This window comes from Tyto alba, unplaced genomic scaffold (assembly GCF_018691265.1).
Source record: "Tyto alba isolate M040663 unplaced genomic scaffold, T.alba_DEE_v4.0 Super-Scaffold_14, whole genome shotgun sequence".
Taxonomy (NCBI): Eukaryota; Metazoa; Chordata; class Aves; order Strigiformes; family Tytonidae; genus Tyto; species Tyto alba.
Genome location: NW_024881276.1, coordinates 11,941,615 through 11,968,221, shown reverse-complemented (window position 1 = coordinate 11,968,221; position 26,607 = coordinate 11,941,615). Strand labels below are relative to the sequence as shown.

The 26,607-nt window shown below is 43.7% G+C and overlaps 1 protein-coding gene across 2 annotated transcripts; it reads right to left on the bottom strand.

Annotated features, from left to right (window-relative positions):
* Nucleotides 1–23,368, bottom strand: GRPR (gastrin releasing peptide receptor). 2 transcript variants are annotated; one of them, XM_009969728.3, is made up of 3 exons: nucleotides 22,327–23,368; nucleotides 4,313–4,664; nucleotides 1–1,096 (listed from the first exon to the last, which is right to left on the bottom strand). In XM_009969728.3, exons 1-3 carry the CDS (start codon nucleotides 22,743–22,745, stop codon nucleotides 704–706), a joined length of 1,164 nt encoding a protein of 387 aa, XP_009968030.1. In that variant the 5' UTR covers nucleotides 22,746–23,368; the 3' UTR covers nucleotides 1–703. The 2 variants fall into 2 exon arrangements, with proteins under 2 accessions (XP_009968030.1, XP_032865919.1); XM_033010028.1 differs by lacking the exon at nucleotides 22,327–23,368 and adding an exon at nucleotides 6,179–6,218.
* Nucleotides 23,369–26,607: the final 3,239 nt, after the last annotated feature.

The following is a 26,607-nucleotide window of genomic DNA, read 5'->3' as shown; positions in this document are numbered from 1 at the left end:
ACGTATTCCAACTCACATTTATTCACGTTACTGCTTTCACATTGATGTTGTGCAAGATACTGCTCATTTCAGATGGAGCCATTGACATGCCCCAGTAAACTCTTGGTAGCTTTTACACCATGAATTAATACTGTACTCAGAAATTAATAAATACTTTAAAAGTCTGTAAATGACCTACACTGAACTCCTTTGTAAAAGTATTTACCTTATTTAAATGGATTTATTTTGGTGTCAAAATATATTATACTGTGAACTTTTGGATGCAACTGTTCTGAGAAATTTTGTGCACCTCGTATGGTCTTTGTCACTGTTGTAAGCCTGCCCAAGTTCGGGATTGAGCAGAAAGTGATGAAGAACCTGCAGAGCCAAATTAAATTTGATCTGAAGATGCTCACTTTGCTCTTGTTAAAAGCAGAGGGTCTGGAAGCAACTCAGCAGTTCCCAGGGACCTCCTGGGGGCTGGTGCTTGATGATCTGCTGTTCTGGTGATGCCTCAGCCCAGGATGAAATGTTGGATGCTTCAATCTCAGCCCAGAATGAAACGGTGGATGCTTCAAGCTCCTCTGAGTTTTCTGAGCGCATCAGTCTTCCTCACACGCACATGTGCATGTGTGTGTGCATGTGTGTGCTACTCACCATCCCCATGGAGCAAAACCAAGCAGCCGTGCTAGGTACGTGTTGTGGCAGTCCCTGACTGTGACCTTTAGACGTAGCCTTCATGACAGATGTGGTTGCCATTGATAAGGCTGAAGGTGGCCAGGGAATGGTTGGTGCTCTTGAGGGAGGTCATTCGTGTGGTGCTCCTGGCCATGCTCTGGGACCTGATGAGGAGGCGAGCTCTGCAGCAGAACAGCTGGTTGTTGAACTGTTTCCTAAAGCTCTTACTGAGCAAGTAGAGAGCAAATGGGTTGACACAAGAGTTAGTGAATGCCAGGATCCGAGCGCAGATGCTGGAAATGAAATGCAGCACTGAGGTGTCCACCTCTGAGTAGTGGTAGGAACGATATAAATAGATGATGTGAGTGGGAAGCCAGCAGAAGGCAAAGAGGCACACAAAGACCAGTACTGTCCTGGCCAGGCGCTTACGGGATTCAATCTGGAAGAACAAGAAACGCAGATTAGCAGCTATTCCTAGCTCAGACCAGTAACTAACTATTTTTCCCAGTGCTGCACCTTGGGACTAGTGCATGGCAGGTGGCACAGCCAGAGCAGGGCAGTGTGGATCATAGGTGAACACAGAGTCAAGAACCCTCCTTGTCTCTCCTCAATCCCCTTCCCTTAAAAACAAATAATTCTGAAAATTTATTGCATAAAGTAGTCTTTCCTTTCCTGTTTAGAGATAAATTCCAGTGGCTTGTCACTTTGTAAGATCCCAGCTCGGGCAACAAAAGTGCAGACCCCTGCATTAGTTATCCACCTATAATATATACAATCATATATAATTTATATACATTAACTTATTATTATTAATATTATTATTAATTATGGGGTAGAGGTCTGGGATATTTCACAGATCCCAGAGACAGGACTTTCTGCCATGGGGCCATGTGGTATTTGTACACAGAAGTGCTGCCAACAGCTCACGGCCCTTAGAGACCAAGTGCAGCACTGAGGCTGAAGGAGACAGAGAAACTGAGAGAGGAAACTCTACACTTGGAGAAACACGGAGGCAGCAGCGAGTTGGACCCATCAGCTGAAAGAGCTGGGGCCACAAGAAGAGTCAGATGTAGGTGGTGAATAGAAGGATGACCACCCCTCAACACAATTTGAGCTTTGTCAGGGAAAGCTGCTTTTACAGTATCAGCTAGCACACAGTATAACCTTCATGCAGAAAAGCCGCACTTGTTTTACTTACATGTAGAGGCTTGGAGTCAACCCAAAGGTATTGCTCAACTGAGGGGAGCTGAGGTAAACTGTATCTTGTCTTTTGTCCACCCATACTACACGCTAAGACAACAGTGACACTGAAAAGCACATTTCTTCCTAATGAAGACAAGATCCATGACAGAGGTCACTCAAAAGGAGAGGACAGACAGAGTTGCCCAGAAAGACCTGCTGAAATACACTGCTCCCTGGGAGAGATTGCACAGCCAGAAGTTTGCAGGCACAGAAAGTGTAACATCACTGACTTTTCAGTGCTTCATAATGCTCTCCTCTCTGGTAATCCCTGCACCTCTTCCCAGGCACTCCTACTGAATTTGTTGTCACCTTCTCTTTGTCTCTGATTATGACCTGAATGGACTGAAACTGCCCCTGGCCTTGCTGCCCTTGCTCCCACCCCAGTGCAGCTGTGGTGCCCGGCCAGGGTCCCAGGACATTTCCCCATCCTCATTCCCCTTCTGAGCTTCACAGGTAAATTGGAAATTAAGCAGCTCACGCAGGCTGATGTTAGGACAGCTGCAAGCAGTGAATAGGCAGAAGAGACCCGACAAGCCCATTTTGACTTTATTTTGTGCCCCTTTAACAACACCAACTGCAAATCAGCCGCTGAGCTCGGGAAGGATTGACATGTACCAGATGATAATGTCTCCAGAGAGCAGGCTGAAAATTAAATCCTTTGAGAAAGGGCTCTCCTTGGCTAAACCATATATTCTTTTTAAATGTATCCTTAATTTGATATAGGGCTATTGAGGCCACATCTGCACTATAAAGAAAGGAAGCAACACAATAAAGAAATCGATACCAGTTATCTCAGATGGAGACCTATAGCTCCTGAATGCACTGCAGGACGGGAATGATGGACTGACGGTGCTAGACTGCAGCCTGGCCTTTTGCTTTCTTTAGAGCTCTCTTCCCAAAATCAAAGGGGAAAGGTCTGCTTTTACTACTCATTTTATTGTCACTAATCAAACCAGTCATCAAATCAGCAGAAAAATGGCCTGCAAGTGAGAAAGATTTATACACATTCAAGAGGTGAAAAGGAGAAGATTTTCAGGGATCGCACACCATTTAAGGGGCAGAAAACAGCTTTCCAGCCCTGCTGTTTCACCTTAGCACCTGATGGCTGCATGAGATATTGTATTAGGTCAGTCTAAGGTGGAGATGTCAGCTGGGTGCAATTATATGGACATTTGTTCAGCTGAAGAATGGCTTGTGTCAGTTTAGCTTAGGTTGAAGCACACATCAGCTGAAAGGAAGATTTAAGGTAAATAAGGTAAATATGTCAAGGTAAATAAGTTCTTTAGAAACATGTTACCCTGCTGTTGCTTTCTTACTTGGACAACCTAGGGATCAGATGCATCCAAATATAAGCACTGACCTGAAATACCCCGTTGCTCATGCAGGATTTGGATTTCCTCCTGGAGATGACTCCTTTTCTCTACAGTCAAGAGAAAACAGTCTCCAGTTGACAGGCTGGAGTTAGGTTGGCCAAATCCTGGGTAATTCCCCTCACTTGGTTCAGGATTTGCACATTTTCAGCCACACATTTTCAACTCACTTGAAATACATGTGCCTCAGCTGAGCCAGCCCAACCGCAAGCTCTGCGTTGTGATGGTTTGGGGAGTTCTATAAAAAAACCCACTCAAGAGTAACAGTAACAGAAGTAGCTCTGCTTTCAAGAGTACAAAGGGAAGATTAAAAGACTGTATTATTCTGGAGAAAATGGCCTACTTACATAAATCAAAGACTGTCTTAAGGTGAAACCTAAGGTTACCAGCTATTAGACCAGAAGATTGACCAGTCTGCCTTACCATAGGGCAAATAACAGGTAGACAGGTTATTCTGTCCAACACCACTCCCTTCTGGAGACAATAGAAAAAGAGTCATTTGTAGAAGAAAAGCTATAATGACCAAAGGGAAGAAGCCAGGACTCTCCTTTTCTCTTGAGACTTCACACTGCAAAGACCACACCATCCACAAGACGTATAACTTCCGTGCATCTTTGAGGACACCACACCGTCCCCCTCTGTCTTCCCTCCTGGGGACCCTGCGCCCACCACCATCCTCCTCTGGCCTGTGCTCCCCCAGTCCCTCTCTAGCCTGTACTGGTTTCTCCAAACACCATCCCCAGCCCTGCCTTTTTCCCTGCATCCCAGTCAATACCTTCCCAGGCTTTGACAGGGGTCTCCTGCTGCATTTGCCGTGGTAACCACCCTGCCAAAGTCTCTGAACTTAGAAACAGAAGATGCTTTAACTGTTTAGCGCTGTGCTATGGCTTGTGTCAACCATTTAAATTCTTTTACTCCACATAATGTATTAAAATTAGCACAACAGATGCAGTCTGTCCCACTGTAAATTTCCCTGTACGTGCACTCTTTATTCCCAGATTCACAGGGAATGTGGATTTTTGAAGAAAGTCGAGTGTCTGTACCTGTTTCCTCACATGCACGTTTCCTTCCACGGGGATGTTGTAAGCGCTCCGGATCAAATTCTTAGCAATGAAATAATAATATACTGAAATTACAGATAGAGGAATGATATAAAAGATGAGAAATGATGCCATTGAGTGAATTTTGGGATGCAGCCCATCTGAATGTGGGTAAGGGGCACAGCTGATGAAGGTTTTATTAGTCCCTTTGTCATGGAAAGGGTGCAGATCTGAAAACACTGCTTCAGGAATGGCAAGCAACATGGATACAATCCAGATTATAGCAGCTCTCATACAAATCTTCATCAGTGCATGGGATGCTTGGATCTCCATTGGCCTTACTATAGCTTTATACCTAAAAAATAAAAAAGAAAGAATTTATTGACCTCAACACTCAGGCATTGTATTCTTGCTCATCCTTTCCATTTAGAAAAAAAAAAAAAAACAGTCAAAATAGATTTCTCATTTTAAACCAGAGCCACCTGTCATGGGTCCATTCAGTTTCATGTGTATTGATTCTGAGTTCATTTAATTTGTAATCGACCCAACAGAGCATGGTGCTGCCTGACATTAATATGTATGTGTCCAAATAGCATTAAGATAGGAAGTGCAATCATAGACTTCTCTTCAAACGCATACAGCAGTTTACACCCCTTCACAGAATAGTGTTGAAGGAAACTGAATGGAGGTTTTGCCACAAATTTCATTTTGAACTGTGAGTATGCTGGCCTCCTGCAAGACAAATGTTATGCTTTCTCAAGCTACAAAGAGCATGTTGCCTGTTCTAATTGCTGTTTGATGGTGTAGCTGGCAATTAACAGTTGTCCATAACTCAATGCACCCAGGCTTAGTAACCAGAGCTGATAACCAACTTTTTTGAAGAAAAAAAAATATACTATTGCTTGATATGCTAGATATGTAGAAGACTTTTGATTTGCAATTTTGTCTTTCATGATTTCGGCCTTTCAGAAAATTGTACTTTAGAATCCAAGAAGATGAAAGAAGCAAACTTATTTAAACCTGATGTGTGTGATGAGAGGACCATAAAACAGAAGAGCTTCATACATGCTGGAGCCCTGCTCTGGAAGAAGTGCACACTCCAAGTAAATCATGATTCACATATGCATTTAAGGAACACAGTAGGAGAAAAAATTATAATTAAGAAGGAATTTCTACAGGTTTCGTAGATTATTATTTAGGATCATTATCACAACGATTACAATTGGTTGGATGTTTTTTCTAAGATCTACCTCACACCGCCCATGGCCCATTTGGTCCCTCGGTCACTGTCAGCTCCCTGGGGACTGATGGGTGCCTGGGTCCTAGGCTGTCCCAGCCCACTTTTGGCACGGCAGGGTACATCCCCCTCCGGCTGCTCCGGAGTCCATTTCTAATCTCCTGCCAGGATCGCGGCTCTCTCGGCCAGCTGAGCTGGGCGCTGAGGCGGGAGCAGGGGCAGCAAGCAGAATGCCCAGCCCAGGACCAGGCAGTGAGCAGCAGGGTCCATCCACCTGGCAGCCCAAACCAGGGACACCTCACGTGTCCCACATACTATAATTCCCCACATACTATAGCTTGCATTACCCTAAAGCTCAGCATTTCAGAGAGGAGTCTATCAGTGCCGCACTGTTTTAACTGGACAATTGCCTTATTTGCAGGATAAGCACACATTCCACTTCTAGATATAATTACCCTTTTCAGCATGCTTATCCTTTCCCTCTATACATGTATATATTTGTGTTTATCTGTGTGTTCATATTTTATATACATGCACATATATTTATATGTATATATTTAGACATACACATGTATACATAAGTACATACATACATTCACATTTATTTATATTTATTTTTATAAAGACTGTACCTGAACATCTCATCATTTGCAGATGTATCTTCATGCAATCCCAAAGGTGTCTTGTGTAGATTGTTTTTTTCTTTAATGGACTGTAAACACCTTGCTCAATAGTTTTCTGTTTAACCACTTATTCTCCAAGCTCTCCAGCTCCCTTTTATTCCAGCTATACACCTGCAGCAGCCAGACACAGTATTTTTCAGGCCTGCTTAGCACCTCTTTAACTTGCATTCTGAAGCTGGGGATTAAGTGGTGTCATACTACAAAGCACAATCTCCCAGTGCAAGATCATCTCAGGTGAAGAAAATCACAGCACTTAAACAAATATGATGTTACAACTATTGCAGTAATAAAATGGAAGAGCTAGGTAGATTACTAAAACAATGTAGCTGGAATAGCTCAATTTATAGTCTGATTCACCAGTTATAGATTATTGACAGAAACGCTAGCTAACTGAACATCTTCAGTAAACTCTAAGGAAAATAAATTCAAAAGGAAATGGAATGCACAAGAAGATATTGATAAATGTAGATAATTCAAAGATATTTCAGCAGGTGCTTATTGTATCTTTATCAACATGGTGTGTTAGCATAATTATTTCAGGGATTTTCTTCATAATATAACCAGCTGAGAAAATATTTTCCAGTATTAATTTCCAGTAACATGAATGAATTGAAGAATACAGAGAAATAGAGATTCTTTTTTATTTTTACTAACATTAATAGAATAGGGAGACTCAGAAAATGAATTAATGTAAAGTTATTACTACATTTTAATTAAAGATGACATTTTCAAACAAAATAATTTTGAAAGAACATAATTAGAAATGGCTTTGAATGCTGGCACTGATTATTAGGCATTTTTTAGTTTATTTTTTAAAGCCTGCTACAGCAGGCTAAAAGAAGATCTGAGAGGTGGCTGGCTTGCAGGGGGCTCAGTGTAGACCCAAATCATGAGGTTGAAAGCACAAAAAGATAAGCCCAAAAAAGCAAAGTTAGAAAACAGGTTTTGAAAATGTAAGTTCTTAGATGTAGGAACATGGGTAGGTATTTGCTTAAGAGCATGGCAATTGAGTGAAATTATATTGCCCGACTATCTGCATGACTTCTTTGACGGTGGATTAGTTTATTCAGAAATTTTCAGTAATCTATGTTATCGACTGAGTATTAATGCTTAACTGATCAGTAGTGATCTGGTGGGAGTCTCCATTCCCAGGCACCTTTGACGATGAGTCGATGGGTCTCTCCCCAGCTTGTGCCTCAGCAGCTCTAGGCCCACGCCAGCTTGGGTTCGGGACAGCGGCCGCAGGGGCTGCTCCGTGTCAGGGCACAGGGGGGCACGCATGAACCATCAGACCCCCCCGGGCTGGTGCTTGGGCTGGGACACCACTGGGAGATTTGCCTCTGGCCGGTGCTCGGGGAGAGAAGAGGCTGCACCTCCTGGTCGGTTTCTAACTGGAGCCCAGGATCTCCTTCACTCCTTTACTTTTTCACACCACCTACCTGATAGCGTCAACCCTGGATTTTATGATTTATTTGACATTTCTTAAGAACTTCAGCAAGGTAGACTGTATTTGAACAGCAGCTGGTCCTGGTTTTCAGCATCTCTGTTTCCAGCTTGTGTGTCGAATATTATTTGAAGCTTTTCACAGCTTTGTCCTCTGCAACTTCTTTTTCAGTGAGTTAGCCCAAGGCACATAACTTTCCCATATTTAACATCTGAATAATCCAATCTGCTTTGAAGGGGACAGTGATGAATATGCCTATATATGTCAGTGGAGCCATGGACCTAGGCATTCAGAAGAGTAAGCCCTCATACAAAAGTCTTACAACAGTATTGTTTTTAACCCATGCAGTATCACAGGCTCTGAGAGTACATCTCACATTGAATACTCAGGTTGTCTGCAGTAGATCTAGACATGGCCCTGGATTTATCACCTCTGCTGCTCTCACATTTAGTCTCTAGTTGTTGTTTGATATCACTTTTTTTTTCAGCTGAACTGCTTTCCTGACCCGCTTTTAAAGAAATTTTTGGAAAAGATTAAAAAATAGAGGTATGATTGCATGCCCTACACAAAGGCCAAAACTTAAAAAGAAAAATATGCCTTCTGAAGATTCAGTTGAATAAAAAATGATACAGTCAAGAACTTGTGTCAACTCTGGTCTCTCTCCAGTTGTCAGATGGCCCAGATGAAAATGACTGGTTTGCCGATCTGATAAGAAATATGAAAGAGACACTGACCTTTGCTACCACCCAGTCTTTGAACTTCTTTGTTCCCACTGCACTTATGAAGCAGCAACCTGCCTTTTGCACAGCAGATACCAATGACCTTCTGGCCAGGATGGATGCCGGTGGTCTGTGTCTTCCAGTCTCATTCAAAGAAGCCGCAAAAAGCAATTATACCTTGTGCTATCTTAAGTGCAATTAATGCAATCACAGCTCATGAGGCACTGTGAGGATTCACCTCGTAGGGGAGTTCTCCCCTCCACCAGCCACGGTGACTTCAGTGCTGTCCTCTTCTCCAGGCCTCCAAGAGGAGCCCGGTGAGAGGGTTGCTTAAACCCAGAGTGCCAGAATTCAATAGCATACAATGCAGAATCACTTCTTAACTTAATCCCCAAAATTCACTGGGGATTTGTAGGAGCCCACCGAGTATGTGCCTATCCATCAAACCCTGGGAAATGTCTCTTAGGATCTCTATCATGCTCACTGAATAATTGTTTCTCACAACCGAAACTACTGAAATGACCATAAACCACTAAAATGTTACACACGCAAGGTTTTTGTGTGGTAAATACTTTTCCCGCTGACGTTAATATGCCAGTGAAACTGGAAAACTGTAACTAATGATAACACCACCTAATGTACTCTAAAACTTTGACTATGCAAACATTGGTTAATACCCTACACTTAGCCCTAAAGCTGCAACTTCAAATATAAACACAGAAGTAGCTTTATCATAAAAAAGACAGTTACAGATACACTCTCCAAAGACACGGATCAAAATAAGGCCCCAAATGGATGTCAAAGTTTCCTAGATGTAGTTTATTTGCTGGTGCAAAATACTTTAGCCATCTTTGAGCTCCTCAGCTGAGCCAAGAAAATACGCACCAGCTGAAGTATAAACAGACTTTGCCCTCAAAGCTATATTGCCTATATGTTCCTAAGCATAGAGATATGACGGGCTGTAATTTTGCTCTTACACTGGGGAAGAAAGGACTTTATTCCTAAGGCGGCAGCTCCAGTGCATCCCTCATGTTTTTTTACTGTCACCTTCATCCACTTACTTGTGCCTGCTACAACAGCCACAAAAATTAAATTAAAACAACTGAAGCATGAGAGGAAAATCAGATGCTTCCCTTGGATTTTAATTTAATTTAGCTCCATATGTCTCACTGTCTGTTTTCTGTTTTTTTAGGGAGGTAACTATGCTGTGTAAGGAAGCTGGTGCTGTAGGCAGCCTTAGCTTGCTTTCCTCTTTTATGTTTGCTATGTATTAATGCCTTTCCCCCCTTCCATTGTGTCAGCAATTAAAACTAATATAGATGTCCCATACTACAGCCCTTGTTGTATATCTGCTAGGTACAGGTTGCGAAAAAAGGGATGGGCTTTTTTAATCTGAGAGATAACACCTTCTGCAGCATCTTTACAAGTGGTAGGTCAGTAGTTCTTAATTTCAACCAAAACAATTTGTGTCTTCTGTAATAACTGCAGTTGATTCCAGTGGCAATGGGAAAGAAATATCCCTCCTTCATGGCAGAGAAGATGGCTGGTCACACAGCTAGGTGGCTGTCAGAGATGTTCCTAGTGACCAAATGTGACAGCAAGGATTGTATAGCACCTATGTGCCAGCCATGGCATCACTCTCATCTATTGAACATGACTTAATAAGAGGCATTAAGTTGTTTTCATAACTCTTTCTTACTTACTTTTTTCAGCAATAGGAGTGTAGCAAGAGAAAACGGTTGAAAGAGACTCTGCCACAAAGTACTGCTCTTTTTTACCTTAGTCCTTCCAATCACACTTATCTTCCTGCAGCTGAACCTCACGCTTGCAAGAAATATAAGAAGTGAAGAAATATCCTCCCCATCCTTCCTACAGGGAAATGGGACACTGCCCCTCCAAAATGAATTTGCAGGAGTACTTAAGTTTCCAGGAAGGTTTCCTCCAAATAATATCATTTATTACTATGTCCTACACTGTTTACATAAAATGATCCTGGGTCCCACTCCTGAATTTGTAAAATGGTTTAAAAAAATAAGTGCATTAAAACCTGTTCAAACAAAATTTCAGAAGGCTTGCCTGCCCTTGCTTCATTACCAACCCCACTGTTAAAACTGCATCAGGCTGGTGGAAAGATTTGCTATATTGTCGCTTTCTGTTTTTTTCTCTGAAGTAAGAAATCCACTTACAAACTTCTGAATCTCTTTAAACTGAGCTGTATTTTGAGATGTTGTACTAATGCAAACCTAAAACTTAAATAAAAAAAAGCAGGGATTAGTTGGAATGGACTGATGTCTTACAAAAATAGTCTTGTAAATTGCTGTAAAATGAAAACGCTGAGTTCTTCACAGCTCTAGAAAATGAGCTCCTGAAATTGCCACAACTTCCCATTGTAATGATGAAAGAACTGCCTCTCAGCCATCACATCCCTGTATTTCTTCTGTTCCCACCTATAACCCAAAGGAGGAGGAAAAATGTGCAATTCACAGTTCCTCTGATCCCCAGTCATCTGTTCCTATTTGTAAGCTTAACGTGTACACATTGGTCTGGTCTTGGCCCATGAGTAGACTGAATGAAAATCTTCTCATTAAAATTTTGTAATTATGTTCTACTAGTATTACATTATTATTTAGGCCACATAATATGAAGGACTGGCTCAATTACCATGCAAAAGAACTTCAAGCAAGAGAGAAAAAGTTCTTGCTATGCAAAAACTGCATAAATTAAACATGTGGAGCCTTGTTGAATGTGAAGCTCCACTTGGAAAGCAAAGAAAAAGTCTTACTAAATATCTGAAAAAAATTATGAGAAATGCAATGCCCCAAACTTTCTTTGTTGTTTCTGCCATGAATGTTATGAATATTTATAGCTCTGAAGACAATTCAATAAATCCACAAAATTGCTAGACTGTCTAACCCATCAACACACACTGACAATCTATTCTGGGTCTACTTGCTTTTTCCATACTTCATTAAGATTATCATTATTATGCATGATTCTTGGGTGCACATCTGTGATTAAAATCTTTACTTTAGTAAACTGCATATGGGAAGGAAGACATCTCTAATGGCTAGTCTTTCATACGCTGGCAGGTACTTCCTACTTTCTCTTTTTATTAATTAACATTTAAATGAAAAGTAAAAGGAGGCATTGATGGAAGTGGCACAGGTGTCACTTTTTGAAGCATGTGTTCAAATTTTGGTCTGTATACTTGCATACTGCTACATCATCCTGGAATCTGGGCAAATGGGAATTTCAGTCCAGAAATCTCTAAGCTCAAAATTGAGACAGTGTGTTTTAGAGACCATTGAACTGCGCTACACATTGGGGAAGAAGAACTTAAATGTTAACCATTTGTTATTGAATAAGCTTTTCATAATCATGACCATCTAGAGAACAAAACATTCCAGAAATTAACTATTCATATGGAAAACAATGGATGTAAAGGTTACTGCAGGAAATAGTGGGACGCCCATGGATGATGCTTTCCTTATTAGAAAGACCCCCCTTTGCACTCAGGGTATTTATCCCCTGTAGGTGATCTTCAGTCAGGTCTCTGAACGAAACCGTGACACTATGTCAAAGTTTTCAGTGGGGCCAGGCTGGCAGTTTGTCGCAGCCCTTGCAGATGGATGTGAGACCTGCTGCCTGAAGGAGGGATGGGACCCATTCCTTTAAAAACATCCTCTGACTTCAGAACCAGCGCGTTCCCCCTCCCACCCGCTGCCCCAGCTGGTCGCAGCGCACATTCCCAGGTGCTCAGCGCCCAGCACAGCCGGAGGGACGTGCCTGCTCATGCTGCTTGGCACCAGGACACACCAGGACACACGCCGGCGGAGCAGCTTGCTGGTGCCAGTGTTGCAATGCGGTGTGTGTCCGGAGCGGAGCTGGGAGGGCCGGTGCTGGCACCCAGGCCAGCAGGCATAGGGAGGAGCAAGCCCCCCCGTGATGTTTTCCATCCAAAGCTTTGCTGTCTCAGCCCAAGTCTTGGGGGTTGTCCATGGCATGGGACCGGGGGCTCAGCGTGCCTGAGGATTGAACTCGTACCAGGGCAACTGAAGCTGGACCCGCAGACACGGACCCCTCATCTCACTAGAGAATCAGCCTTATTTCTCCTGAAAGTACCACCTTTGGTGCATAAAAGCATCATCACTGGGTAACCTAAACCTCGTGGCATAATTGCTGGATATCTCACAGAGCCAGTTATAGAAATTCATTGGAGTTTCTAAAAATGGCAGTTTCTCAACCCAAAAAGTCCTGCCTGTGGTGTGCAATAAATAAATATTGTACCATCTTCTGTCAGAGAAGAGCTCATCATTGACCTAAAAACTAGCAATTCCTTAAGCTGTAGCAGCCATGATGTTCTTATCTTTATTTTGTAGAAAGAGAATAAAAAGATAGAGCTATATGTAGATAAAGATATATATGCACACACACACACACACATATATACATATGGTACTTTAGAGAAGCAGGTTTCCTAAAGTTAAAAGCAACTGTCAGATCAACTGACTAGGAATATAAATGTAAAGGGGCAATACTAACTATACATTAGCAGCTGACCCCCAACCTCCTCCCTTGTCTACTCCACCTTGCCCTGAAAAAACTCTGCAGGGCAAAAAGCTGCCCTGAATAAAAGAAAATGAGGAGTCATGTTAAAACCTCAAAGAAGTAATTAAAAAAATCAATATACAACAGATGGGAAAAAAAATCAAAAGTAAATGACAGCAAATATCAGAGTTTAAAAATGTCAGTGACTGATAAGGGAAGTTGGAGGAGCCAACAAATTATCAAGGGTCGCTGTGTAACAGAAAAATGTGCATTTTTAAATACATTAGGAACAAAACAATCTGTAAGTCAGGCACACATGTAAATGGTGAAGATATAAACAATGATGAGACAAGGTAAAAAAACGGTAACTAGATACTTGTCTTCAAGACCAAATGTGGAGGACGTATCTAATACCATGTGTGCAATGCTATAGATGTAGCAGAAAACTTGTCAGCTGTATTAAAGATGTGAGCCAATATCTGCTGACACAAACCACTTTCACACCAGCAGGCCTGAATAATTTACGCCTAGAAGTCTTAAAGGAACTAGCTGAGGAACAAGTGGTGTTAATTTTTTTACAAATCATGAAAGTGGAGAAATTCTCCAGAAGTGGAGAACTGGCTCCAGAGTTGTGAAGTTCAGAAAGCTGGAAGGCGTGACCAAGAAAACGGCAAGTATTTGGGTTGCCAAGGCCAGTTATGGAGAGGTTAATCCTACTAACAGAGGATAATTAATAGAAATCTGTCTTGTTTAATGCATGGCAGATTTAGTAATTTTTTTTTTTGTATTGTCACAATATTACCGGTGATGTAAAAAGGGTGTGGGCCATGCTGGCATAAAAGGGAGGCTCAGCCTGCATAGGCACGTTGGCATGGGTCACCGTGCACGTAGTTATGCACAGGTGTGTGTCAGGGCACGCGTGGTCCTCCTTCTTTTATCCACATGCTATCCTGCCCCTCTCCCATGGCACTAGGGTTAAAATTAGCAGTCCTGGACTGGAAGGGAGTATCGTCCCAGGTGGGGACCCTGAGCACTATGGCCTCCCAAGCAGGTCCTCAAACATGCCAGTGAAAAGGTAGCAGTGTGTGGAGCCATTTCTAGCCTGGGTCCTGGGAACCTGCTCTAGCTGTAGTGTTACTTATTGCATATATCAGCTGCCTTGAGCAGGCTATAAAACCTTTGCTGGGAAAGTTTGCAGATGACACAGTGGCTGACCAGACTGTAAAAGCATTGTAGAGTCATTGGGATAGATGACCATAATCTAACAGAAGGCATTTTTACTCAGCCAGGTGTAAAATAGTATATCTAGGACCAGAGTGAGCAGATTATGCCAAAAAATTAGCGACCATTCAAGGGAAGAGGAGACGAAAACATTAGAGCATCTCTTCTGCACCTGACAAAATGAGATATCCTGTCCCATTCTCACTGTCTCATGGCTTTAGTGTAATCAGTAACTGAGCTAGCTAGCTTAAAGCTAAGTCAGTTATACGATTCTTAAATCCTTTCTGTGGCTCCAGTAAACAAAGATGTCATAGGAGACCATTACCTCCACATGAACTTCCAGCTGTATATTGGGGCTGAGCAATCTAGTGCTATCCTTGACTGCTCTTACAGTAGAATCACAGAATGATTTGGGCTGAGGGTACCTTAAAAGGTCATTTAGTCCAAACCCCCTTGCAATGAGCAGGGACATTTTCACCTAGACCAGGTTGTTCAAAGCCCCGTCCAGCCTGACCTTGAACACTTCCAGTGATGGGGTATCCACAGCTTCTCTGGGCAACCTGTGCCAGTGCCTCACTGATCCCATCATAAAAAATTTCTTCCTTATGTCCAAATTAAACCTACCCTTTTTAAGTTTAAAACCATTGTCCCTTCTTCTGTCACTACAGGCTGTGGTAAAAGTCCCTCTCTGCTTTTCTTATAAGCCCCTTTAGTTATTGAAAGGCCACCAAAAGGTCCCCCTGGAGCCTTCCCTTCTCCAGGCTGAACAACTCCAACTCTCTCAGCCTTTCAGTTATGTAATTAGTTTGTTATTAGATTATCATGATCCATTTCATTATTTATTTATTTGCTTGTTTATTATTAGATTATTATTATTATTTATTATTGGATTATTATGTAGTGATTAGACAAATTTCGACTTGAAATGTGACATAAATTCTAAGCAGGATGACAGGATGCTGGAGGCACATGAGGGGGACAGGGTGATATGTGTACCTTTAGTCTGAATACTCAAAAAGTTGCCTAGTGTCACTGAAAACATCTGTTTTAATCCAAATCCTATGAGATATTCAGCAGCCTCTGTGCAGAGGTGTGGGCAAGTAATACTGCTGAACTGGATGGCTAGTGGAATTGGTGCTAGTCTAGCACCTGCATCTCTGGTTCTCCCAGGTCATTTGACAGTCCATTTCTAAATCTCATGCTTCAGGGCTGTCGGCAAGTGTGAAGAAACTTTTTTTCCATCCACGGTGCTGTGGTACTGCTTTCTGTCCCACCTTCCCACAGAGCCGCAGAGACTGGCCGCAGCCGGAGTTCAGGCAAGGACAGGATGGGCAGAGCTCTGACATTTCTCTCTTCGGTGCTCCACAGTCTTCTGCAGTCTGGTTAAATTGATCACTAGCCCGGCGTCAGGAGTGGAGTTTTCTGAAAAGGATTCCAGCTTTCTGCCTTTCTCTACAGCACATCAATTGTCTTGCTGCTTGGATGCCTTCTGGTGCCTCAGCACTGTGAAAGGCCCAGGCACCATCCTCGTTTTCTGCTCCAGGACCCCGAGATGCCCTGCTCTGCCCGAGGTCCTATGCAGCAGGCAGTGCTGGGCGAAATCAAAGAACCCGTTACGGGCAGGAGCTCAGACAGGATCTCGTGGCCCATGGTGTCCTACGTGGTGTCAGGCCAGGTGGGCACGTGGGTGCAGAACTGGTAAGAAGCAAGGTGAGGGGGCTCTGCAGGGCGAGCAGTGGAGTCTCTCTTCAAAATAACAGGAAAACAGGTTATTGCAAGGACTGTCTGTGAACAAAGCGGCTACTGGATGTTTCACTGCATATACAGGACAGGCTGCGCCTGCTTCTCCTTTTTCAGCTCAACTCCCTTCTGCTCTTCTCAGGCAGGCTGTTGTCCACATCTGAACACCAAGTAGTAAGTAACACATGAACGGATGGGACCATGTGAGCTCGTCTCCCTGCAGCAGGAGTGACGTCCCAGCCCACCGTGTTCCATCTGACACACAGCCAGCAAATTCTCCGCAGCCAGTCACTCTCCTTATGAACAGTGTGTACAGCACTTCGTACCATGAGACCATGACAACTGATTGGGGTTTTCAGGTTTTGCTGAAATGTAAACAATAGGTAATCCAAATTTTCTTCCTTTTGATTGCTTAAATATTGACAGTCTCCAGCACATTAGCACTAACTCTAGCCTCAGATTTGCGCACCAGTCCCACTGATATAAATGGGAGCTCTAATGTTCCTGATTATAGAAGTGCATCTACTGTGGTTTGGCCATCTGCTCCAGCTAATCAAGATATTCAGAAAGTTTGTGCTGTTTGATCTGTTTCTCTTGGTGCAGACAGATGCAGGGGCTGAGGAAATGAGAGCTAAAACCAAGGGTGTTAAAAGTGTTTATATTATATTGACACACTGTCCAGCAACACAGGATCTAAGACTCTGTACTTTGGCTGAAAGAGGTATGTGTATCTCTCTTTGCACGTACCCAGGGCCATCAGCACAGGAAGAGCAGTGGCACAGACACCGTGCCAGCAGCAAGGGTTGAGGAGGGGCTGCCCGGTGCTTCAGCAAGAGGGAACGCTTGGGCTGGGGTCTAAAGCCCCTCTGGTTTTCTTCCCTGGCTTGGAAGGACCAGTGTTCTGGCTGAAGTCACGCCAGTGGATCCAAAATGTAGGTGTGGGTGTATCATCCTGTCAACTCACCTCGACTGGATTAGAGGCTGTCTTGGTAGTTCAGAGAGTAGCCTTCTCCACCACCCTCTCAAAACCTTCCCAAGGCTGCACAGTAAATTACAGCACAAGTAAATTTCTTCAAAATACTGCCTTAGTGACCAGAAGGGATTTCATGAATTCTGTGACTAGACTGCCCAGAATAAATTTGTAACCACTGTGGACCTGACACTTTACAACTGATGGTATTAAAAAAAAAAAGTGTCACTCTGTAAATCAACTCAGTGGAAATCTGTTTTGTCTTTCCACAGCTTTATTTTAGGGTAGCATGCTTCCCTCAATCCTCTCGTGGAGACACAATCCAGTGATTGTAAAATAAAACAAATAAACTGTCATGTAGATATTACTCCTCCTCTGGTATTGTACATAATAGTAATAGCAGGGGCTGGAGACATCCAAATCACAGAAGAGTTCACTAAACAAAGATTTTTGCACATTTAAAAGTGTCTTTCTAGAAAATCTGGATTTGTTTCTTTCCTTCCATCACTGTTTTTTTGGAGGAGAGAGTGTTGTTTGAAGTTTTTATTTCTTAGATAAACAAACTGTCATAGGAGTTCAGAGGAACATCAAAAGCTGTGGCTGTGACCCACTCCAAGGGACCCAGCGCAGCTGGAAGCACAGCAACATCCCTGCATCCGTCCCGGCACCCGAGCACTGAGTTCCAACACATTTCCAGAGATAATGTCCCCATTTCAGGTCTCCCACATGACTGCAATTCCTGCTGCCTGCAGCTGGTCTTACCAAGGTAAGCCACTTAACCTCGCGTGCAATGTCACCCCATGTGTCTCACTACACCGTCACCCCCTTCCACCACAGGCCAGAAGGCAGCTCTGGCTGGCAGGCATTGCTGCAGTGTTCCAGTGCTAAAATCCAGATAATCCAAGGTGCTTAAAGTGAAGATGCTGCTTGTAAACTCCAATTACGCCTTACGCTTACTCTACTGTGTGCTTGTAAAAACAGCATTACTTCAGGAAGGTTTCACTGAATGAGCACCAGGGCATTTCGATTTTTTACTATGTCAGCAAAACATGGGGAAGTATGATCAGTGCTTGACAGCCTGGGTAATTCAAATGCAAATGTATAAAACCTGTCAGTCATGGGAGAAACAGTCAATTAACTAAAGACAGCTCCCATGACAAGGGCAATTAAATGGGCTGCTTTTCCTCTTATTGCGCAAAGACTTGCCTTGATTTCCTGTCACTGGCTGAGCCAGCCTTGGCTTTTCTGCCCAGACCGGTGGCCCAGGTGTCACCTCTCTCACAGGCACCTCTATACCCCTTCCCTTGCACCCAGGAGGAGGAGGGCAGGCCGGCAGGTGAACCCAAATGAACCCAAATTGCTGGGGTGAGCTGAGCAGTAGCTCCAGAAATCCGCTGCCTCAACAGAGCAGAGCAGCGGGGCAGAAAGATGTCCTTTCCCTGCCAACCTCGTTTACCCTCCTTCTGAAACACACAAACACGCATACACACGCATGGACTGCTTGTTTCCTTGCTCTTGTATACTCAGCGCTGGCGCCTTATCACTCATGGGGGGTGGCTGTAGGCACACCACAGGCCTTAACCCTCTCCTGGCTGCTCTGCATATTTGCTAAGCTTGCAGGAAAACAGGTCTTGCCCACAGCTCCCACTGCTCCTGCCAGTGCAGCTAGACAGATGCAAGCATCTGTGCCACCAGCGGAGTAATCCCACAGAAAACACATTTCTAATATTGTTAACCCTTTCTTGGACACTCTCTCAAATAATTTAACTTTCGCCTGATGCGATCTCAGGAGTGTACACAGAGCCAACCTAAGCACCCAGGGACCCTTCGGCTATGTCCTACCTAACCAAACCCGCGTCGGCATGCTTGTCTGCACCCGTATGCACGCAGAGCATCTTGCAGGCTGGGAGGCTTCCACTGCAGGAAAAGCTGAGATCAGCAGTTTGTCCCTCTTGTTTCTCCTTGAGAAAAGTTTGCAAGTGAGCAGTCAATGCCCTGGACAACCATAAGGTCTTGGCGGGTCAAACTGCTGATCAGCTTTAGGTGTTCTGTGTTGGAGGCTGGCACTTAGCTGACTGTTTGCAGTCACCAGCAGATGATAAATTTGATATTTTTAACCCTGCCTAACACATGAGAAAGTGGAAATGGAAAGAATAAAAGTCTACTCCAGGAAGGTATACCCTTGTGCCCGTGATGTGAGCTGTGCAAAAATCTATTAAAAATGTGCTCCTCGTTTTCAGAAGGTGATCCAAAGCAATCAAGATGATTTGTACAATTGTTGCAACATGTAGTATAGGCGTCTCAGCACTCTCTCACATACTGCATCTGCCCATCACACCTGCCCACTGCCTTTCATCTTCTGTTTCAATGGTCATGTCTTTGGAAATGACCCTGCTATATCACACTCTAATGCTTTTCTTTACACAGCAGGTTTCTGACCCCTGTGATGCCAGGTCACTCTAGGCACCACCACAATACCAATGGTAACTCCTGCAGTTCTTTCCACTTGTTTTTGTCAATGGAAGGACACAGGAACTGAGAGGGTTTTGTTATCATATTTTGCAGAAGATGAATTATAGACAAAAGCTCTGTGGTGCACTGACACATCTCCCTTTCCTTGGAGACAGTGCCATGTGATGCTACTCACAGCAGATGGTTTAGGAGGTTTTATTCTCTCTCATGGTCTATGGCTTCGATTCATGAGAACAGGGATATACACATGTCTCATGTGAGCACCTCAGGTAGGGTTCACATCACTGAACATCAGCCACCTCAAATATGGGCATCTAATCTGTGCTAAACAGCAAGGCTTCCTCTATACCCAAGGAGGGACATGGGTATCCCAACATGGTGATTTATCCTGTCTCCTCTGGAGGCGTCTCCTCCCGTGGACTAAGGGACACCTTGCTGACTATCCTGGAGCAGCTCCTCACCTCAGACAGCAAGAGCCAAGTGAGACGAGCTGTGCCCGAGGAGTGTTACCTGCTGGACTCTGAGTCCTTGTGTTACCGTGGTCTCACCACCATGCCCCTGTCTTCTGCAGGTGTTTCCCTGCAGGGCTGAGCTCCCACTCATCCTTCGTGCAGTGCCAGGCCTGGCCTCGGAAATGGGTGTCTGTGGAGCCACCCCGGGTGCCAGGCTCAGCACCCCCCTGCCCCAGGGGCCACAGCAGCCGACTGAGCTGCCTGTCCCTTCACAGACCCAGGCAGGTTTCGCTGTGCTGGCCACAGTCATCTCGCATCTTGGAAGTTTTCCCGGTACCTTTTAAGTTTATTTTCCTAATGATTCTGACATGATTAATACCTAGTCTAGAGTTCAGGGTGAGAAGTTTAAGAAACTAAAGATAGACTAATGGGCTGTGAGCTGACAAAATCTGTGAGCTGACTGTATTATTTTGTAACAAAATTATCCCAGCGCTGCTGCTAATATACCAAAACAGAAACTTCAGCAAGCTTAATAGATAAGGGCCATTTGCAGTTCAACACAGGATTTAAGAGTTGTGGATCTAATAAAGGTAAAAGTTTCGTTATTATCTCCTCCTGCAGTGGACTCAGGTGCATTAGAAAGGGGTAAAATGATCCCTTGGAAATGGGAACATAAAGTCTTCTCCCATGTGCATGTCTGTCTCCCTTACTGGCAAGTGGCACTGAAAAGCATGGTAACGTTCGATCACTGGTGCAGCAAGACGGTTAACAGGATCCAGATAAAGCTGAAGTTCAGAATCGAAAGTCACCAAACCCCAAGCTTGCCACAGCTGCTGTTTTCTGTTCTGTTTGCTCATTTCAGGTAAAAAACGCTATTGATGTGCTGCTCAGTAAAAGCATTTGTAATGTTTACTTTATGTGGCACGTGATCAGATAGCAACGAATCTTTCTAACATAATAGTCTTATGATGTATTTTTCTTTTCCTGACACCCCTTAAAATAACTTACATTACAGCTTTAGAAGGATGACTTTCCTGAACAGATGCTTATTATTTTCCTAACACCTTCTTCAGAGCAGGCAGGAAGGATCCAGCCACCACATGAAACTCGGGAGTAAAAGTGTAGGTAGTCCTTTACCAGGGGATTTGTGCAGTTTTCCTATTTTCCCAATGCTTTTAGAGCAAATTCCTCAAAGACTTTTGTCTATACATAGGCCTGTTTGTCATCTGCTATTGAGGCAGACAGTGCTATTTTTATACATACACCAGCATGGAGTTAATAAACATATTGACTGTTCTGTCTCTGAAACACTGTGGAATCAACTGCTTTCATTGAGAACACATACTGTATATTGAAATGTGTGTATGAACTACCTTAAAAACTGAACAAAAATAGTCTGATGTTTTAAAGTAGGCTAGGAGGGGAGACACAGAGTGGCATGCAAGGGACTACTTAAACCAAACCTCGTTTCATTTCTTTGTGACCAAGCAATACAATCCCCAGGTCTTCTTTGATCAAAACAAAACTGAAATAACTTTTCTCACTGGAAATCTTAGTACTTCTGTGAGATTTTATAACTTTAGCACAGTGATAATGTATTCCTTAATCTCTTTCTGAAGCATCCAAACTAGAAACAAAATATCCTGACCTCTCTGATGTACAGAGGAGTTTCTATAAAAGCCAACAGTCTAATAAATACTTAAAACCTTTCCAGAAAGGTAGGCTTCATCCTTCCAAATAACATTCAAATTAAAATGTCTTTTGAATTTAAATCTGAATGCTCTGAGATAGTTTTTGAAAGCCTCACAGATATCTAAACTAGAGCTGGCTTATTAAAAGCATGTTATTTGTTAAAGTCAAACTTGTTTTCACATATCCTAAAATAGCACTGCTATTATGTTATTTTTACCAAACATTATTGGAAGACAAAGTTTCTGAACCAACTGCACAGATCGGTTTTGATTGGATAAGGGGCAAATGGTTTAATCAAAGGAAATATACTGGCTATATTGAATTGAGATTCCTGGCCTCAGGCATCCTCATTTAAATATTTGGAACACATTTAATGAAATATTGCCTCACATGTAATTAGCCTTAAGGAAGCAAGCCACCAGAAAGAATTTATTCTAACTGCACTTTAAACTGCTGCTCCAGTGCCTTCACACTTCTTGAAACATGGATCAATTATCTTTTTGGCAAATATGAACATGCTATCTTTTAACAGAGCTTCATTAATGGTATTTTCTCTCTCTGGTCTTTAGCTTGATCTGCTTTTATATTTCTTTTAATTAAGCTAGACTATTAGCTAAACTACACAAGCACTGTATTTAGCCTAGAAAAAGTATCCTGTGTTCAGTCTGCATCCTCCTCAAGCTGTGTGTTCACAATCACCAGAAATTAACTGAAGTTGCCCTTTTTCCCTCATCAGGTTAAAAATATACTTGTTACCTGAAAACAAGCATTCGTAATCATGCGTTTTATCGAGTCATAATTATGCAGACTTCTTTTCAAGGCTACAGCAGCCAGCTTACCTGTCAGCAGAGAGAGCAGTGAGAGTAAAGACTGACACCCCTACAGAGGTGAGCTGTATGAAGGGGATAAGTTTGCATCCAGTTCTGCCGAACAGCCACTCGTCAGCAAGGTACCTGCTGGCATCCACGGGCACACAAGTCACTAAAAGCAGCAGGTCTCCTAGAGCCAAACTGGAGATGAACAGATTAGGGACATTTCTCATGGATTTCACAGTACAGAAGATCTTAATCAAAGTGATATTGCCAATAAGGCCTATCAAAATGATGATCCCGTAGATCGTGGGGATGGCATAGAGGAATGCTGGGTAGAACCAGTTGTCGCTGAGGAGGGAGAGGTTTGCACTCTGGTTGACAGAGATGTTGTAGAGAATGAAGTTATCTGCTTCTAGGTCTAGCAGAAGACACTCTCCGGATGCCATTGTCCTACTTTGCTCTTCTTAGAAGACAGCTTGCTTCTTTGAAAATCCTGAAATAAATAGCTTGCTTTAATTTTGCTGCTGCTTACTGGCTTTAAACAGTCAGAAGAGTTTAAAAGTCATATCACTTTGTGACACATCTTGACAATAAACAGAGCAAAAAGCAGCTGCAGCTTGCTCAACTGGACTGTTTCCACAAGGTGAAAGGAGAACACCTTTTAGCATCGTCTGAATCCTGAAACTTGCCTTTTCCCCATCGACTTGTCTCAGCTGTTAGGTATTCCTCAGCTCTGGAAGGCCGTTTCTCAAATTCAAAGAGCAGCAAGTGGGAGGCATTTTCACAATCGAGGCTCGTTAAATTCCCAGCTTCAGCTCTGCCGAGCTGAACCGAGCCCGAAACAAGGGAATTACAAACAGCAGGAACTTTCGGCAGTTGCTGTTGCGCTGCATTGCCGGTCTCTCCCGGCTTTCGGCACCTGCGCTCGCCAGCTGGATTTAAAGCGAGGACAAAAGCAGGGCTCCGCTGACGGCTCGGATCCTATAGGCAGGATCTTCTGGACGTCAGCTCTGCTCTTCCCCCGCTTCCCACGGTGGGAGCTGCGGGCTCGCCGTGCTCCGGCGGCGACCGCGGGGGAGCGGCGGGCGAGCGGCGGGGACCACCACAGCCACCTGCTGGGCACCGTCCTCATTGCCCGGCTGCCGGGGGAGGGCAGGAACGCCCCAAATCCGCCCTTAACTCCTCAGGGGGGAAAGGGTTAAAAAAAAAAAAAATCTGCTCATTTATGGCTCGTCGGATGACGTTCACCGCCTCGCCAACCAAAAAAAAAAAAAAAAAAAAAAAAAAAATTAGTTTATTTCACACTGCAAATAATGTGATCAGAAAAGCAATCGCACCTTCTTAAATAAGAGCACACGTACTTTGTTTGCATTCTGGTGTTCAGTTGTTCCGATGAAAGAGAATGATGATATGAAGCCAACTGCGTCCCCCGGGGCAAGTGAATTGAATAAAGCCAATTAAGATAAAATCAACGTTATAGTTAAGGTAGGCAAATGAGTATTAGCGCTATGCGCCTGCAGTTAACCAGGGAAGCCTGAACTCTGCACGTTTTTTGTTAATGTTTTAATTTGGAGGTAACAATAACGAGGGACAAAATTTGTCATTCAGTGCAACCACTTCTGTTTACGAGGTACCCATCCTACTGTCATCTATAGGTAATGCACATTTAGACCAGCAGAGAGAAACTGGCTTCACTTATAACAGTCTGAAAATGCTCTTTCTTAGAGCTTAATTAAGGTATAACTATTACTGATGACTTACTGCTTCATAACAGGCTATTTGTGATTATATACAAGGACTTTCTGGACTGCAGAGAAATACAGTTAATTTGGAAACCAGCCTGCAGAATTAAATGAAGCTGTAATTTACATCTCCCTTGTGACTACTCATTTTTGAAGGCAAAAGAACGTTTTACCAACTGCTAGAATTACTTGGAAGCAAGGGGGAAGGCGATTCAAATCAGGCATTGATGTACGATCGCTGCTTTCTAGATAAAGGAAGCATTTCAGGACACTATCTGAAAAACCTCCAGGTGCTTGGGAGCCCTGTCCCAGGGTGAGATTCAGAGCAGGAAACTTCAGTAGCTGTTTTCCTGCCTCTTTCTTGTGACCCGGGTCAGTGTTTTCAGCTGCTTTGCCGCTGCTCACTCTAAGTCAACAAAGGACTTATGTGTACCCTTAAGTAGGGTTACTTACATATTGTTTTCAAGCCAAACACCCGAGAGAGTGCTGTGCTGAGGGCTCAGAGGAACAGAGGAGAAGTCAAATTTTCCGCTATTCCTTTCAGACAAAAGTCTGCTTTTAAAAACAGACCTGTGGCTGCCACCGTTAAACACCGAGGAGGCAGAGATACTGTGCAGAGCCTGAGCAGGGCGCATGGGCGGAGGTGCTGCAGGGGGCCAGGGCCAGCTCCATGGAAGGCTGCCTGGATGCTGGCACCGCGTTCGGCACACCAGGACGTGCCAAAGGCACCGAGAGGCTACTCTGTATGGAGAGGCTACTTCTGGAGCTCCCAGAGAAGCCCAGCCACACTGGGTGCTGGGACACCCCTCTCCCAGAACTTCCCCCAGGATATTTAGGAGGCTGGTCAGAGGGGCTGCACGGCGAAGGGACGCACACTTCCCCCTCTTTGCTTTCTGAGCTTTGGGATAAAGCAGAAAGGACACTGCTGGTAGCGAGAGGAAGAAGTGGGAGCAGACACTCGATGCAACGCTGATGGACCCCCACACCCAGCAGCATGGTCAGCAGTTGGCAGGGACCTGTCCTGGGCAGGAGGTGGGACCAGAGACCTCCTGTGGTCCCTTCCCATTCGAACGACTTGGTGACTCTGGGATTCGTAAACCCACCACACAGAGGCATAACAGCTCTAACTGTCATCATGAGCCTTTATGCTTCCAGATGGACAACAAAACGGCCTGTTTGCCAAAAACCCTCTAATTGAACCACTAAGTCCTCATTCATCACCGTTTAAACTCTACTACAGTGAAATGTCTCATACGTAGCAAACTACCTGAGGTGAGCAAAGCAAGGAAAGGGAAATAATGCTGGAAACCACTTCTTAGCTTCCAGATGACAGTGGTGTTGATCACCCTTCTCTTGAGGTGAGTGTAGGCAGATCACCATGTCCCGGGTGTCTCCACCAGGGCTCTCATGACCTCTGGGGGGATTCACTTCACCTTCACCCTTGCAAGGCTGATATTTTGTCCTAGGAAGCACTTAAAGTCTACAGCCACAGCTTTCTAATTTTTGGTTTTGACAAACCCAGGCTTCAGGTTTTAGGACAACCTCTTTTGGCCACAGAGAAGGAGAAACTGAAAATACAAATGCAGAAAAGGAAAACCAAACCAAACCAAACCAATCACAGAAAAACCCCAAACCAGCCAAACAAAAAGACCTCAAAAGAAAACAAACAACACCCCACCCCACCCCCCCCAACAAACAAATAAATCCTATGAAGCTTGAAACTTAGTTTAGATTACAAAAGCATTCATTATGTATGTCAGGTATAATAGACTGTTTCAGGGCACATGACTACTATCAGCATGAAGGACAGGTTTTATTTCCAATTGCCTAGCCCGCGGATGTTCCTCAGAAGTAACTCAGAAATGTTGAGGACATTTCCCAGAGATGTTTTTGTCTTGTCATAAATTGCATATGAGAGGTTTTGTTTATTATAAATGGTGTACTTTTTTCATCACGTCACTCTAGCATTTATCTTCCCTGAGCAGGCAAAATGTCTGGGCATTTGTATGAGTGTAGCCACCTCTGCTGTGGTGTTCAGTTCAAGCTCCCAAGCCTCCCTCCAAAGGAAGGTAAGCATCAATACCTGTATTTCACCAGTAGAGTAACCTTCATATACACCAAAAGGAAGTGACTGCCACAATGTTACTTAACAGGCTGTTGGCAGAGTTGTGAATAGAATAATGTAGGTCTCCAGAGCCTGGTCCTGCATTATAATGGTTTTCTGTTGGACAATGAGAGATTCCACAGATACTTTCAATAGAAGCTTTTTTTCAGCTCTCAACCTTTATCCAACCTCTAAATGACAGCTGCAAAGAGACAATCTTCTTACTCTTTAATTGTGCACAATGGGGGAGAATTGTGAAAGAGCTGAATGGGTAAAATTTTCAAAGGTTTTTGAAAGGTAATGAAAGTTAGGCTCCTACATTGCTCATGAGCTTACCACACAGAAATGGAGCCAGAGTTTCGAACAAATGTAACCTGCACTGAGAAAAGTACACGAGGACTCATTTTTCAAAGGCGCTTGAAGACCTGCAGCTGCCGCAGTGACAGCCACAGGCAGATTTTC